The sequence below is a fragment of the Arachis hypogaea genome, chromosome 12, assembly GCF_003086295.3.
Source record: "Arachis hypogaea cultivar Tifrunner chromosome 12, arahy.Tifrunner.gnm2.J5K5, whole genome shotgun sequence".
In the NCBI taxonomy this organism is placed as follows: domain Eukaryota; kingdom Viridiplantae; phylum Streptophyta; class Magnoliopsida; order Fabales; family Fabaceae; genus Arachis; species Arachis hypogaea.
This window is the reverse complement of record NC_092047.1, coordinates 113,920,962-113,938,576: the sequence shown is the minus strand read 5'-3', so window position 1 is coordinate 113,938,576 and position 17,615 is coordinate 113,920,962. Positions and strand designations below refer to the sequence as shown.

Below are 17,615 nucleotides of genomic sequence, written 5' to 3'. Positions count from 1 at the left end.
TTCTCCTCAGGTTGGGTCACATGTGTGCGATGAAGGTGTTGTAGTCACCTTAATAGTGAGAGGGATAAGCAGTGAGAAGGGAAGAGATTGGCGGTAATGGAGTAGGTGGGTGGCGGACGGCAATGAGGAGGTAGGAGGAGAGTTTCAGTGACTCTGTGAGGATTTTTGAGAGATAAGTGAGGAGAGAGGAAGAAGAGAAGAGAAGAGAGGAAGTGACAGTAGAATGTGGTTAGGGTGGGGTAGTTTAGGAATTTTATTAAAAAATTAACAAAAAATTAGGATTTGGATACTTTTATCATACGGAACCCATCTTTCATGAGTACAGCATTAATTTCCTTAGTTTATGGGTATTTTTGTCAGCGTTCGTAAACTTCATGAGTACTTTTGGTAGTTTTTCCAATTATTATCATTCAGTTATAAAATTACCTTAAACAATGATATATGGATAAATTATTAACTGAAAATATTTTCTTGTGTGTATAGATGAATGGACATTATGCAAAATTAAACTAATAATTTTCTTTAGGCGTATAGCATATGTCTTTTGTATGCATTCGGAAATTAAGGCCGGCCTTCATATATTTAATTAAAAGTTAATGGAAGAATCCACTATTAATTAAGCTAACAAAATCAACTTGGGTTGGTCGAATGATCTACTTAAATAAGTGTTGGGAATTCAAATTTTTCATTGTGCATGTAGCAACTCATTAGCTAGCGACATCATTGAATGGAACTCAAATTCGCGACAGATTAATTATTAACCTGTCGGACCAAAAAATATCGTGGACAACAAAAAAATTAAACTAACAAAAAAAAACAAAAGCTAGTGGCTATTAAATATCCAATATAGACAAAATAATAAGACTCACAAAACCTATACACACACAACCACAACAAAAAAAAAGTCATCAAAGATCATAGCAAAAATGATCAATAATGCTTCAAACTTTGCAGCATCAATAACAATTAGTTTGATATTGTGCTTAATATTATTATGGAGTAGTAGTGTTTGTGAGTGTGTTCCCAACACAAACATCACCACTATTCTATGCAATTCTGGTGTATACACTTCTGGGGACCCTTTTGCAATTAGTTTATCCTATGTTCTTGAAGAATTAGAGGAAGTAACACCAACACAAAAAAACTATGATTACTACAATATTTCACCTTACCCTAATGCATTTGCATATGGACATGCTGCTTGCAACAACAACAACAACAACTTGAAGAAGAAGACGAATCTAACATCCTCTGATTGCAAAGCATGTCTTGGTGTTGCAAAAACTACTATGTTGAGTTCATGTGAGAAAAGAATAGGGGCTCGTTCTGTTCTTCATGATTGTACAATTAGGTATGAACAATACCCATTTGATGATTAATTGATTGTGCAAGTGTTAGAACTTTGATTTGGTTTACAACTTTTTCCTACAATTATAGAAGAAGCTAAGGCTTCTTTTGTAAGGATAAGGAGGTTGTGTAATGTGTACCACAAATAATAATAAATTAAATGATTACTTTGTTGACCATATCAACTCAAATTATTGTTTTGCCATATTCATTTCTTGAGTCTCATTCTGATTTCTATTTGTTTATCTAGTTTGGGCTTAATGGCTTAAAAATCTTTATATTTTTTATTTCAAGTTTGAATGTACAAAGTCTCACATTATGAACTCATATCTTGAAAAAATTGTGGGTAACTTTCTTACTAAATGTGACAACTCTAATTACTAATTAGTAGAACTTCTCCCAACAGTGAGTTGATCACATTTCACATGGTATATAAAATGATCAGTCCAAAATATTTTTAAATGTGGATTGAATTATGGATAAGAAAAAATTGTCCATTTGATTTATAAAATTGTGAATATCATATATACCTTACCACAAAAAAAAAAAAAGAGCATATGCTAAAATTGATCATCTTGATGAGCAATATTATTAGCTCATTATAGTATAAATGGAAGAGTGGCAAAATAATAATAATAATTTCACAAAACACAGTACCAAAATGTCATAAAAGCAGCAATGCCACTTAGAATACAAAGCCTATCCAACCTACTCTCATTCCTCATCTTCTCTTCCTTCAACTCACTCTGCACTTTTGAGTACAAATGACAAGACTCAAGAACTTCACTATAATTCTTGCTCCTTCTACAGCTAAGTGCTTCCTTCAGAATAAGCAAACTGTTCCTTCCATTAACATGAGCACCTTCCATGTCTTCCAATTGCATGCTTAACTCGGTTAGCTTAACTTTCGTTCCAACGCCATCTTCTTCGGTGTTAACCACTCTAAACTTCATTATAAGGATGCATTCTACTACTTGTGAAGGAAGAATGTCTGTTGCAGGGAGAACGGAGCCAAACCTGATCACGAAATCATTATCTGTCGGCCAATGCCTTTGGCCGCCAAGAGGTCTCCAGCTAGCAAGATTGGCAGCTTGCTTCATTTTACGGTTCACCATGATCCAACTTAATTGGAGACCGTCGAAAAGCTCTTGCCAAAGTTTCCCATCTTTCCTTTCTCGTTCCATTGATGTAATCGGTGGCAAACCATCGGATACTGAGAGGGTAACCACACCATCATTGTTATCGTCATCTCTATATGTGAGGAGATCAATCCTAAAGGGGCAGTTGTAGAACCAACCATCATATCCATTAGCATTTGGAACTCCGACACCCCATTGAACTTTCGAGCAGATTGCCTTATCCTTGAATCTGATATCGACTATAGAGACGAAATCCGATGGAGAGAGGCTTTCGAACTCATTCATATCACCATAGTATTCTGCCTCGGTCCAATCATCCGGGTACTCAAGAAAGTTCTTCTCTTGATAATCCGCAACTTCCTTGTTTACTATAAGTGGGAAACAATCCGCATAAAACTTTCTGAATCCCCCCATGGATGATATTAAGCTTTTGATATCTTCCCTGTTGGTTGCAGGCCACACAGATGAACACACATTTTCCCACAAACTTTCTTCTTTTGAAATGGAACAAAAAGCTGCACAGGTACATGCTGCACTAGCCAGGGTAGGGCCATCAAGACGTCGTAATATGTCGTAGAAGAGATCACTATTCAACGAAGGGATGCTATCAACCGGCACGACTGACATTGCTATAATCCGCAGCCTGTCAAAGGAACACAATCAAATTGCATAATAATAATAACAGAAAAATGAAAGAACCTGCATTCTCTTGAATAATAAAAAAAATTAACTAAAAATTTATTAGTTGATAATCAGGCATATAAAGGTAGGACTATCGGGACTTAGTTTATCTGATAAAAAAAAAAAGCAAACAACTATCTCAATCCAAATTTTGATAATGACTTCAGGAATGTATATGCCTGTAAAATTATGCTTACTTTACTATATATGTGTTTCATAAAATTTAAGCGAAAAATTTTGTAACTATAGTCTATAGTTATCCCCATCTTGTAATCATAAGACCTCAACATCATAGCATTATAATAGCATGAACATAGCTTAATACCGTCATTGGAACTTAAGGGTTTGAAATAGAAACATCAATCAGACCAAGAGATTTACATCATTTTCCAAGCATTTCTAACACATGCCATGGCCAAATTATGAAAGAAAGTTTCCTAAAAACATGCATACATACCTACACAACACAGGGGAGATCAAGTGAATATCCGCAAATCCAAAGTTAACATCTTAGAACTTAGAATATCAAAATAACTTCTTCAGAGATACTCCAAATCTAATCTTACGTTCCTATAAACATAGGTTTCCCAACATACAGAAAATTTATGAGGAAAAAAAAAATCAGGATGTAGTGCTCATCTCATGTAATTTCCACTCACTCCCTAAAGTATATATTATAATTCACAGCCAAGACAAATGAGTTCTTTCTAAAGATTGGGATGGCAAAAGGGGTAATATAAATTCTAAATTGTGTTTGATAAATGTCTTAGGACAAAATATTCAGAAACATTGAGACAATAGAGACAGAGACAGGACGGAAAAAGAAAAGGTCCCTGTCCCTATCTCTACTATCCCCGGTTTCTGAGTTGACAGAAATTTGACAAATTTTGTCCGGAAATATTTTGCCTACTTTTGTATCTATATCCTTCTCCAAACATGTGTTGTGTCTCGGTATTATTGTCTCATGACGATTACCAAACAGGCCTTTGGGAAAAGCAGCACATGGCCTATAGGCTATAGCATCCCAAGAAACCAAAATAGGGGTATTGCCAATCCCAAATAACAATATTATTCAAAAAGGGTTCTTCACTGTGAATCAAATGAATGGAAACCAGCAGTAACAGATACTGTAATTACAAAAGATCTGCATGGGAATCTTGCAACATGTTTACTATTGCCGAGTAACAAAGACATGAAGCTCTATCAGAACTTGTTCTTATGCAACTAAGGAATAAGCTAAGTAATACAGTTAAGATAGGAAGAGTGTTTTCACTACAAACTAAATTGGTAACAATATTTGGTATCACATACAGCAGGGTTTAAGAGGAAACAGAAAATTATTGCATAGAATGAGTGATTATAATAACTAATTTAGGCGCTCAATGCTCGATGTTCCTAACCATGACTGTACTAGCAAGTAGCAAGAACATATGAACTTATGAAGCATAGTAGACAAACTAGGAAAGTTCCATAACAATCATCTATGATCTATCGATTTAGATATCCTCTTGGAATCCAAACGTTCCAAGAATCCTAGGGCCTACTTGAAGCGAAATTCGGCGCTTAAAATGATCTAGGTCTTTTTAAGTGTGAAACATGAAAAAAATGAAATGAATTTCAAGCGTTAAATAGTAAATTCTTATTGGAGCAAAAATTCAGTAGTACTAATTTTCATTCCTGGAATTCCCAATTTCATCTAACAAACTCTAACTCAAAAATTCCTATAATATTGTACTATTGTTCAGAGAAGCCAATGATAAACTCAAAAAAAGCATCGAAACTACTAATGAAATGTGTGGATCACAAACACAGCTCACAACTCAACATACATTAGTTCATAAAATAGAATCTTCATAAACATTTTGCAACCCTTTACTACGATTATTACAGAAGAAAGTTAAGCCCTTTCACAGAAACAACCATAAATCAATGAAAAAATATTGCCATTAATCCAAAATAAAACCGAAAATAGAAACAAAAAGGAATAAATATAAAGAAACAAACTTGAGAAATGCAACTAAAAAATGAGACAGTGAACAAAAACAATGCCAAATTCAGCACAATCAAGAGCACAAGAGAAAGAGAAAGAAGTGTTTACTTACCTAAATATCAAAACATGCTGTGAATCAAACAGAAACAGGGGAAACAGAGCAGGCAGAATAGGAGGAGGAGCAGGTGAATTGAATTGGAAAAATCAAATTTTGAAGGGAACCCAGATAGGAAAAGAGGGGATTTGAGCTAAGTTGACGAGTAGTTTGAAGGATCGGTTGAAGGGTCACGATCGATTTTGAAGGTAGAATGCTGTGAGTTCACGTTCTTGTTCTAAACCCTTCTTTTCTTTCCACATGAGATTGTTTTTCTGAGGTCAACGATTTACAGTGAATGCCGTGCAAACTATGCTTTCCATTTATTGTGACAACAATTTTATTTATTTATTTATTTACTTATTTTTATGGGTACTAGAAGAAAAGCAGACAACAATTTTATTTGATTGTCAATATATTTATTTTTTTATCTTTTTTGTTATAAAAACATTTTAATAAAAAATTCTTCCTATATTTTTATGAACAAAATGTCTAAACACCTAAATTCAATTAAAGAACAAATTAAAAGAGAGATTATTTTATACTCGAAGTAAAATTTTGTGCTTTATGTTATAAATTTATAATTGTATCCATTTACTTCAAGAAATTTTAATAAAAAACAAAAATGAAAAATATGAAGAGTGGACAAATATGATGGAAAAAGAAATTAATTTACATTATAAAATTTTATATGGACTCACTTTAGTTTTTTTTTTTTTAATAATTATCAGCCTAATCTTTTATGATTTATTTTAATATCATGTATGAAATAATTACGACGGTTTAAAAACCGTCACAAATTTTAAAAAGAAAATGAAGGTAATAAACTGCCGCAACTTTACCTTTTAAACTCAAATCCAAAAAATAACGAGATTGCAAATCACTCAAATAAATTGACCATTTTATAATGGTTATTCTAATTATTACTAAAAAACTAATTAAATTATGTAACAACAATTTATTAAGTAGCAGTAAAAATCAACAATATATAGTTTATATTGTAATGTCAAAGAAAATTTTAAGAAATTTTGGGGCAAAAATTGAAATTATTTTTAAGAAATTTTTTATATTTAAAATCATCTCTAACGTCAAATTTTATTTTAAAATTATTTTTTTTTATTTTTAAACAAAAATATTTTTCATCATTATCTCTTTTCTTTATCTTTCTCACTCAAACTGTTTGCACCACTACTATTATCTTTTATTGTACACTGGCACACCTCTCATTTCATCATTACCACTATACATCTACATTGTTATAATCCTATTTTCTTAAATTTACACCCAACACACATACCTACACGAAGGAAAAAAAAAGAAAACAGAGAGAAGAGAAGACTACTCAAGAAAAGAAATGAGAAAAAGAAAAAAGAGAAGAGGGAGATAATAATGGAGAGAGGTGATGTTGCTACCGTCCGTTAACATCGCGGTTGAAGGAAAAAAACGTGAATTCGACTAGGAGAGAAGTAGATATAAAAAAAGAGAGGGTGAGAAACAGAGGCTGTAGAAAAGGAAGAAGAGGAGAAAAAAGCGACGACGTGGGAAGCCATTGTTGTCGTCATCATCGTAGTTGTGGCTGAGGAGAGGAACATGTCGCAGAGAGAGAGGAGGAAGAGCAGAGCCCCCTCATAACTAAGAACTCAACAACGATGATGTAGTTCGATGCCGATAGAAGCAGCTCCCACCTCAGTTACGACTAGAAGTGGCAAACGGGAAAACCCACCCCATCCTGCCCCTCCCCGCCTCACCTAAATTTCTTCCCCGTCTCGTCTAACAATAGGTTGGCGAACCAAACCCGTCAAATCTCTTTTTCTAAAACCATTAAATATTAAATAATATATATAATTTCACACTCAATTCAATAAATTTATTAATTTCTAAAAGCAGAAAAAAATTATAATTTCTAAATTCATAAACATTAAAGCCTTTATAATTATAAATATGTAATAAAGATAATCATAAACTAGCTTTTTTGAAATAAAATAATAAAACCAATATTGTCCAAAACATATAATTAAACATCTTTAAGTTTATAATAAATCAAACATAAAATATAATCCAAAATATAACTTAAAAACATCTTCAATTATCATCTTCATCCTCTTGTAGATCAATAACATCCTAGAAATTTGTAAAAAAAAAAAAAGCCCTAACCAACAAAATGGCTGGCCCGCCGGGGAAGTCCGCCCCGCCCGCGCCCGTCGAAACCCGCCAAAGTCCACGAATTAGGTGGTGCGAGTTAGGCGAGCTTTTTAACTTTGGCGATTTCAAATTTCTAGCCCAACGCCCCAATCTGCCTTTTTTGGCTGGTTACTCGAGCCGGCACGGCGGATCTCGACCCATTTGCCACCTTTAATTACGATGCGACAGCAGCGACCACACTCTTTTCCATTGTCATCTCTCTTTCACGCGCGGCGACAACGACCACACTTTTCTCTGCCATCACCTCTCTCTTCTTCCTTTCCTTTTTTTTTCTTGTCCTTCTTTATTTTTCTCTGTCATAATCACAATGCAAAGGCAGCGGCCCGCACTCTTTTTCGCCATCACTTCCTTCTTCATTTTTATTCCTTTTCTGTTAGTTTTTTGCTTTTTTTGCTTTCTATGTTTCTTTTATTCTCTTCCTTTCTTTTTTTGTTTTTGCTTTAGGTGGAAAAGATTGGGAGTTGTGGGTGGGTTGGTACTAGTGATAGAAAAAGTGATATCTATATTATTTAAAAAATTATTATGTTTGAAAGAATAATTTTAATATTAAATTTAATGCTGAGAATTATTTTAAAAAAATTAAGAAGAATTTTAATTTTCACTCCAAATATTAAGGGCGGAAAAAAAATACTTAATACCTAAATTTTTAATTAATAGCATATAAGTTAAGTTTAGGTAAACTAAACTAAAAAATTAATCGGGACGGCTATTATAAGAATTATCGTCAAAGCAATCTACATCATTATTCACCATACACAAGTTAAACATTGCCACGTATAAAATATCCACATCAAAACCTTTTAATTTTAATAGAAAATGAATGTCGAGTAGAGTAAACAAACAATCTAATATGCAACTACTACCATATTTAGATAGATGTATATTCACCAAATTTAATAGAATGAGAAAGACACTCTGATAGAACTATATATGAATTATATTTAGTGGGGTATGTGTAATTAATTTATGTCCTTGTTATTATAATTACTGTATTTTTATTGGTTCTCCTAACTGAAAATTAAAATTTCATTACATTTACATATATATGATTAAGAGTTTCGAATGGTACGTAGATTTTCAACCTACTCATACCCATTCTTTATTTTTTTATTTTTTTTTGTAGAAAACTTGATAAAAGCTTTATTTTCCTTTCTTAGTTTTCTTTTCCAGATTTTAAACTTCCAAAGGAAAAATACTAATACTAATCTTCAACGTAGGTAAATCTAGTTGAACAAGTTTTGAACTACTTTATTTAATAAATAAGAATCATAATTAGTGGTCTACGCCTGAGGTCCATTAGGTTCCACTTGGGTTAACTAAACATGTGTTTTGTTCTAATTTGTGTACAAAATTTTGTTTTATTAGAATTATTTTTCTCTATGAAATTAATTAATTATAATCATATACTAAGGATTATGCATTTCAACTTCAAAGTATATGTAACAACCATCGTTGAGGATGAATTAACATCTAACAAACAATACAGAAAGGTTGTAGGTCCCAAATATGGATCAATCTAGATTCCTAGTTCTTAGTTGTTACATATTTTAATACTAGAATTAAAATAAAATTGTCTTATTCTCTTATCACGAAAAAGAATAATAAATTCCATTCCTAAAAAAACCAAACCAACAAAAATAATGAGAGTATATTATTAGTGGCGTATGTAGTAGTAGTATACGAAAGTGTATGATGATGAGTAGTACCCTAATCCAAAATCATGTGGGAAGAGTGACATAAATGAGAAGCCAAGTAGCCAATTGAATAATATTTATGAGCAAGCGCTAGCTCTTGAGCTGTCATTGGCCGTACCTGTGATAATATTTGTGGACAGCCAAACCCCTCATCATTGCATGTTTTTTTTTTTAATAATGTTTTATAGTCTGACAAATTAAATATTAATTTTTAAATTTGTAGATTAAAATTTTATTTAAAAATATATAGTTAGTCAATAGATTAATTTATGTATAAAATAAAATTTAATTTCTAAAATTTAATTAAATGAATAAGTGAACTAATCCCTACTAATCACTTAACCAATCAGTATAGCCTGTTTTAATAATCATAACGTTGCTTGTATGAGTATATATAGACAGTTATTTAGATTAAATACATGCTTATTTTTAAAAATTAATTTTTTCCCTCTTTTTGTTTAGTTCTTAGAGTTCTAGATATGGATTATATTAGTTCTAACTAATAAGCCAATATCATCCTATCATCAATTATTGGGACATTTACTTTATTAATTAGTTAGTTACATGTTTCCATCTCTATACTTAGATGACACTTCATAAATTTAGAGTGTAAATATTTAAATTGATCTTAAAAAAATTTAGATCAAATACTTTGGTTCTTAAAAAAATTTTATTTTTTAGAAGTTTTAAAAAATTAATCCGTCGAATAAATGGATCTTTCTATCATTTTTAATTAAAATTTTAATATGTGAATTGAAAAAAATAAGTTCCTAACAAATTTATTATAAGATAATTATGTTCTAAAATATATTACTACATAATAAATTACTTCTCATTTAAAATGACAGTAGAATCAGTTTGTTCGACGAGATTAATTAATTTTCGAAAACTTTTAAAGAATAAAAATTTATTAGGGACCAAAGTATTCTATCTAAAATTTTTTAAAGATTAATTTGCGTGTTTATTCTAAATATTATATATAACTCAGGACGGAGTAGCTTGTGCACTCATGCACCTATGGCGGAAACTTAAGTGTGTTTAATGGATGATATAACGGAAAGTTAACACTATAAAATTATGAAGTGATTAGTAATAAAATCTGAATATATTTCTTGCAATTATTTAGCTGAACTCCTATAAATAATGGCTGAATAATTGTTGATGTATATTAATTATCTAGTTATATTATTTTACTTTTTTTTTTTTTTTGGAAAAGAACGAGTATTGTGTATCTGTTTGTGTATGTCTTGTTTCCAAATGATACAATAACAAGGAAAATATATGATACAAAATAACCTATATAATTTGAATGTAGATTTTCTAAATTTTAAATTTGTATTTTAGAGAGTAAAGTATGATCTTTTACCCTTGCATAGTTTCTTTCTCATATTTATTTTTGGTTCTACCTATAAAATAAATAATGAAAGATCAAACTTTACTCTACTCTTTAAAGTGAAATTCAAATTTTAGAAAATCCAAATTCATAAAATTTAATTATCAATATTTTGTTCTGACAGAAATCTTTTGGTATTCTAAATGGATAAAATGTTACTAGAAAAATACATTATATAAACCACGTTTTGCTAGTAATTAATAATCCTGAGAACAACTTGTCTAGCAATATATAAAGGAAAAGTATAGGTAAACAATGAAAATATTAAACAATGTAAACAATAGATATATCGGATGTTCATTTTACTAGTGTACGGATGGTTATTTTAATATTAAAAATTAGAGGATTAATTTGGAGGTGTAGTGTGTTTTTATTTGATTGGTGGTTGTTCATATTGTTCAACAAAATCATTGTCCCCCTAGCATTCCCCATATATAAATCTTGTTTCTCATTCCAATGCCCTCTCTTATTACCTATGATTAAATTTCATCAGTTGAAAACTAATTAAACAACATTACATTATATTTCAGCCATACCTTGATATTAATTACACTTTCAAAAATACACCAAGAACTTGAGTGCATATATATACCTAGCTAGATCCATTTCTTTAGTGAACATTATAAAAGAGCACCGACAACTTCAATGTCTCCTTATTTTAACAAAAGAAAAAAGCAAAACAAATATAAAAAAATTGTAATTAGCACCTGATGAAGAACATGATTGTAAACTATCAAGTTATTTGATGTGCTTGGCAAAATCACTGACCTTAAAATCAGCACATGAAAGTGAGTGATGAGATGTGAGTAAAGAGAAGAACCCTAATCTATTAGACTCAACATCAAATTGCACAAGATTCTCTTCAAGTTGCTTCCCTCCCATCACAATTGAAGTTTTCTCCTTCACCCCACCATCCATAAACCCTAAACACCACAAGTCAACCTTCTTATTCTTAACCCTAACCATTGAATTTGCCCCCATGATTCTCCAAACCACATTCTCCTTCTCAAGCACAAAATCAATGATGGGCACTTTGGGACCCTTATTTGTCACCATTAACCCTTTTGCTGAGTAGCACACCTTAAATGGCTTCACAGGATTGGTAACGGTAAGGTTAAAACTAGATGAACTAGCTTCTTTTATAAACAACTCGGTGAATGCCTTGTAAATAGAAGGTTCTAGAAGAGTGTATGGAATACGAGTGGTAATCTTAGTTCCACCAATGCCGTATTCTTGGTTAATAGTCAACAAAGAAGCATTGATGGGAACATGTTGACCGTTGACTCTAATAGAAGTCAAACCAATGTAATACTCATTGTGAGGTGGAGAAATGGGAAAATCATCTGTTATTCCAATTGGGTTGTGAATGAGAGGAGTATAAGTAAGGTTTTCCGAAAGATCAATCTTATTGGATTTAGAAAACACGAAATACGGACCGTGGGTTCCGAAAAAAGCAACCCCGGTTGATTCGGTTGAACCGGGAAAACAAATTGCAAGAGAATGGGAAGTGGACAAAGCTGAACCGAATTGGGCTTGGACCGAGAGTTTGGACCGGCCTAATGCAGCTAAACCGGTCACACCCGTTGGTAAGCCTTTGACGAAATATGAGGGAGCGCAAGAGAAGGTATAATTAGAGAGAGAAACGAGTTGACCATGGTGAGTTGACTGGTTGAGAGTGGGAAGTGCTAACGTGTCAACGAGTACATAACCTGCATCGACGACATTGGTAATTGGATTTGCAGGCCAGCTGGCACAAATCATAGTGGATGGTGATGGACATTGAGAGTGAGAGGTGGTTAGGTTGGAATAGTAGCAATCTTCGCATAAGAGGCTAGGTTTTCCAAAGCCGAGGTAATCGCAAAAGGTTTCGTCGCACTCGATATAGTGGTCGGAGGAGGAGTTGTAGGAGGCGGCGTCGGCGCACACTGTCCATGGGAACAAGAAGGAGAGGTCAAGGAGGAGCTTTGTGGGGCGAAGTGGGGTTTTGAGGTAGACAGAGAGAGTGAAGAGGTTTTTGTGTTTGTCCTTTGAAACCGGTGAGATCAGAGTTGTTTGTTGGGTTAGATTGATTGAAAGAAGTGTGAAGAAGATGAAAAAGTAGCTGAATTTTATCATGAATTGAAGTGGAGAGTGCATTTTGGATCGGAAAGTTAAGGTAGCATAGAAATTATTGATGATGATGACACAAGATTTGGGTTACTATGCTTGCTACCTATTTATGGACACAAACCATAGAGAAAACGCGCTTTCACGTGGCATACTAATAATTTATAGCAATATGCATTATCGTCATAGCATGTTAACCCTGTAAGTATCTGATTTATTTCAGTATTATATATTATATGGTTAACGCGCTTGTATTTATTGACCACTACTCATCAGCTGCTTGATTCTTGGATCTGTGAATGATGGTTGCTTTCTTAATCAGCAAAGTTTAATCTGTAGTGGTAATAAATGGTAATGTTCTATTAAACAAAAATCAAGTACTAATGGGGACTATTATTCATTTGTCTAGAGTAGTTTACTGATTTCATGTTGTTAATTGTTTTTGTTGCATGTGGATTATATATGAAAACTAAACGTAAATACATGCTGCAGTATTTTCGTGGATCATTGCAATTTGTCAACTATTGTAATAACCAATTAGATTGGAAGATGGCGCATCATAGAATTCCTAGATTTAAATAAAGGTAGGAATTTAGTTACACAATGAGAAATTACATACTATATAGAATAAGGAAATGTCTTAGATGCACCAAATAGAATGTCAGATCTTAATGGTCTATAACTTTATATAAAAAAAAAATAATTTTATATAAAAAATCTTTTTTATCCTTTTTTTTCTATCCTTTCTTCTATGATAATACTTCTACAACCACTACACAAAAATACCATTAATGGAAGCACCATCACTACCATTGCTCTCTTGTTGTTATGTCTCCAAATTTTGAGAACACCATGATCAACACCAATCTCACTATAAAACTACCAAATTGGTGTCGCGATGTTCCCCGGCAGCGTCGCAAAGCCAACGTCGGAGAGGTCAAGAAGCATGTGAGATGCTGCTGAGGGTGGTGATAGTAAGCAGGAGAGACTGCCACTGGAGACGCCGAGTTATGGCTCTGGTTCGGCGTGGAGGAGGGTGGTCAATTTTGAAAATGAAACTCGAAGGCAGAGGAGATGAGCGGGTCCTCTGGCGCGTCGGTGGAAGTTGTGGTGGTAGCAACAGGCGACGCTTGATGGGTGCATGGTCGCTGGCATTAGTGATGGGCGTTGGCATGATCTCCCCGCAACCGTCGAGAGCGTCGCTGTTGATAGCGACAGCGTGGTTCATCAAGCATTCCTCATATATAATGAGTTGTTGGTGATTGGCAACGAGTAATGCTAGGGGACAGCAACTTTTGTGATTTGTAACCATCAAATAGCCATCAATAATAATTTTAATGGTATGAGATTGATATGAAATTTCATCCAATAGCTCACTTTTTTTTGCTGATTACATGTTGGCCAGAATTTAACAAAGTTGCTGGCCCCTAGACTTTTCCGATTGGCAACAGTGATATAATGAAGAATGTTGATGAATAAGGAAGGTATTTTAATAGTGGTGGTAGTGGTTGTATGGAAAGGAAGAAAGTAAAAGGAAAGAGAGGAGGACAAAACTGAAATTTCACAATGCAACTGTTTTTGAAATATTTAAATATAAATATTGATTAGGATCCTGCTAGGGAGACAATGAAATATGTATACAATGTCTATAATGGGCTCTTTATTAGGCCCAATTAAAATTAAAGCAGAAAATTAATCCTAATCTATTATGGCTGTTTATTTTAACACACCACCAGATTTTTGCTATTTTTACCTTTTTCCCAAATCCCCAATCCCTTTTTTTTCGCCGTTTCTTCTCCCCCCACTCAAATTCTCCCAATTCGTTGTAGAGACTCGTTACGGCGCTAGAACCCTGAGCCCCGCAACCTGCAACCAAGGAAGGTCACGGGTGAATGCAAGCGACCTGTTCGTTGCCCTCAAGCATGGCGCCGTCACTGAACATCCGGCCTTCGCTGCAACCCAGTCGCCCGGCGAGAAGCCGCTGATCAGAACTGCCGCCAGGGAGATCTCACCGCTGAACTGAGCATGATTAGATGGTAGTGGTGTTCATAGATTAGTTAGTTTTGTTTTAATTGATTTAATTGGGGGTATTTTTTTATTTTTAATTTTATTTTTCCTTACCGATTAGTGAGTGTTCTTTTTTTTTTTCAGATGGAGTGATTATTATTGTTACAAAGAGCAGTATTTTGGACCTGTTATGTTTTAGCTTCAACTCCATGCTTTCAAAAATTGGATCCCAATTTATTAGATGTAACCCACTTTGATTATTTCTCTCTAGTTTCTAAAAAAATAAAATGGTGTACCATATACTAGTCTTGTATATAGGAATCCAGCAATAGAGAATCATTCATTAGTGTTTTGGATAAGTTGCTTTTCTTTTTTAAGGTTTTGTGAATTGTGAGTGCTTTGTGATGAGGATTGTTGTTGTTAAATGGGGTCTGATCCAGCACTATATATATATATATGTGTGTGTGTTGGAATTAGGAAATGATATATCAGCTCTTTGATTTTTATTGCTCATGATTTATCACCACCATTATATACCAGTACTACCACTTCTTGAGAATCATTCTTTGATCCTGTGACTGACTGTTGAGAATTTTATGGTGTATATGTTCAGTGTATAGTTGCTCCTTCATATTACCTATTTTTATTTCTATGATCATTTTGTCTGCTGGAGTTATTTTTTTTTATTTATTTATTTTTTCATCTTCATTGGTCCTGTTTAATAGAACAGTGTATGGAACACATGTATAAGGCCTCCACATCATTTTCAAAATTTGTTTCTGCTTGTCTTTTTTAAAGATTTTACTGTTAACTGCCCCTGGAATTGATTTTGAGAGCATCTTGGATTGTTGTTGGAATTGAGGGTAGAATGAGAGTCGAGTGTTAGAAATGAGGGGATTTTATTTTATTTCTTTTCCTTTAAGTAATTAGTATTTGCAATAATGCAGCTAGTTGAAAACAGCAACTACACCAGACTAAGCAAAGACAAACCAAACTCTAAATTGGCCGAAGATAAACTCAAATGGGTAAAAAGGTATCTCATTGATTACATGAATACATGAACATATCTGGATATTTTTTACGACGATCTGCTGATCCGTATTTGTTTTGTTCAACAGAAACTAGTCGAGACGCGTTGCTCACCTTGCTACATTAACAACTTATTTACCCACTTGCTACATTAACTACCAGATTATAATGAGTTTACTTACTGCTGACATGCTTAGGAATTTGTTTATGTCACATTAGAAAGACTTGATTCCAGAACATATTTTGTTTTTCTACAGTACAATGATTTATTGGTTATGTTACCTTAATATTATCTATGTTTTTTCATATGTTAGAATCTCGAATTTATCAAAGTTGTTTGGTAAAGTTGTCATATTTGTGCATGTTGAAATAGGTGACCAATAAACATCCACCAATATAGCTAAACTGAACATCCGATACCTTACTATAATGAACATCCAGTTTAACTTGGTCAAAATCAAAACATAACAACCAAGTGCTACACACTCGAATACTAACGGCTAACCATCTACGCTTAGAGTAAAAATGAACATCCGGTCACTTATGGAAATGAACATCCACTTTAGTTCATTAAAAATACGTGAAAACAATGTCTATGACGAACAGCTACGTACCAAAAAATTATACAGTAAAGCATGTAGAAATTAGGTACAACTTTGTTAAACTATCTCATAAATTACAGAATAACCATCAAATATACTCTTTATGCATTAAGTCTACACGAAATAAAAATAGTAAAATGGTTCGTTCTAACAAATGGAAAAAGGGTTCTTGCAATTAATAACATGTGGACTTTTGCAACAGCTGCCTCAGAACCTTGAAACTAACATGAATCCTTTAAACACAGAGATGAGAAAATATACACTATCACAACCTTGTCCAACTAATCCTACTTTTTGTTGAAAGAGCTTAACAAAGACATAAAATCACTAGCTTGTTCAAGAATATTCAAGCCAGCAACAGCACCATGGTTTATATCTTGAGATGCGTGCAGACGAACCACTTGCCAAAAAAAAAAGAAAAAGTCAAACAGTAAACCAATGTAAGGATACCATGCCATATAAATAAATAACATGCCGGCAAGCATAATAGGCAGGTATCATATACATACAAAACACTCATGTAAAGATACCATGCCATATAAAACACACACCCATATAAACCACACAAACCCTATATCCATATTATGTGAGCATATAAAAAAAATTAAATTATATGCAGTTTTCATACAAAGATACCATACCATTACAAAGCACTAAAATAACCATGTCATGATTAACATGCAAGAAATCCAAGTACCATACACTTTAATTTAGTTCCGTTTCACAATCCCTGCATCACCTTATATTTATTTTTTTAATTCATCGAATGACCATTATGTAACAACAATATACGCATACCAATATATGGCCATTCCAATGCATACCAACTAGCTAATTTAGGCTATTCCAACATCCATATAAAATATATGGCCATCTGGATAACAGATACAAATATAAAAGGATAGTTAGCATATAAAACATGCCATATAATATGCAGGCAGCATACATTCATATACAAAAAAAATAATTATAAAATATGCTTGCTGCACATAAGTATACCATACATTTAAAAATCATATACGCATGAAACGATTAATTAATTCTTTCAATTTCTGCATGGATATAATCATATCATTCAATATAAAACAATCACACATTTAATTCAATATAAAACAAATACCTCATCTACAGTGTGACATAAAATCTGAATTTTTTGAAAACTAAACATCCATGGCAGATTTGTTTATGAAAATAGCTCACCTGGTTCGACTTCTCAACGCCGACGAGGACATCGCCGGATATGTTTTGAGGTTGGTCTGATGAAACCACTGCAACGGTAGACATATCACAACCTAGGGGTTCAACGAGATCACATTCCATTAATGAATCTT

General features: G+C 33.1%; 3 protein-coding genes across 3 annotated transcripts; 1 reads left to right on the top strand and 2 right to left on the bottom strand.

Annotated features, from left to right (window-relative positions):
* Nucleotides 1–926: 926 nt before the first annotated feature.
* On the top strand, nt 927–1,379 carry LOC112728419 (antifungal protein ginkbilobin-like protein). The gene has a single exon (XM_025778539.2). The coding sequence runs from the start codon at nt 927–929 to the stop codon at nt 1,377–1,379; it is 453 nt and encodes a 150-aa protein (XP_025634324.1).
* Nucleotides 1,380–1,905: 526 nt separating this feature from the next.
* Nucleotides 1,906–5,643, bottom strand: LOC112728418 (F-box protein At2g27310). The gene is made up of 2 exons (XM_025778538.3): nt 5,270–5,643; nt 1,906–3,129 (listed from the first exon to the last, which is right to left on the bottom strand). Exon 2 carries the CDS (start codon nt 3,111–3,113, stop codon nt 1,989–1,991), a length of 1,125 nt encoding a protein of 374 aa, XP_025634323.1. The 5' UTR covers nt 3,114–3,129; nt 5,270–5,643; the 3' UTR covers nt 1,906–1,988.
* A 5,635-nt stretch (nt 5,644–11,278) lies between these two features.
* On the bottom strand, nt 11,279–12,676 carry LOC112730614 (probable aspartic proteinase GIP1). The gene has a single exon (XM_025780683.2). The coding sequence runs from the start codon at nt 12,674–12,676 to the stop codon at nt 11,279–11,281; it is 1,398 nt and encodes a 465-aa protein (XP_025636468.2).
* Nucleotides 12,677–17,615: the final 4,939 nt, after the last annotated feature.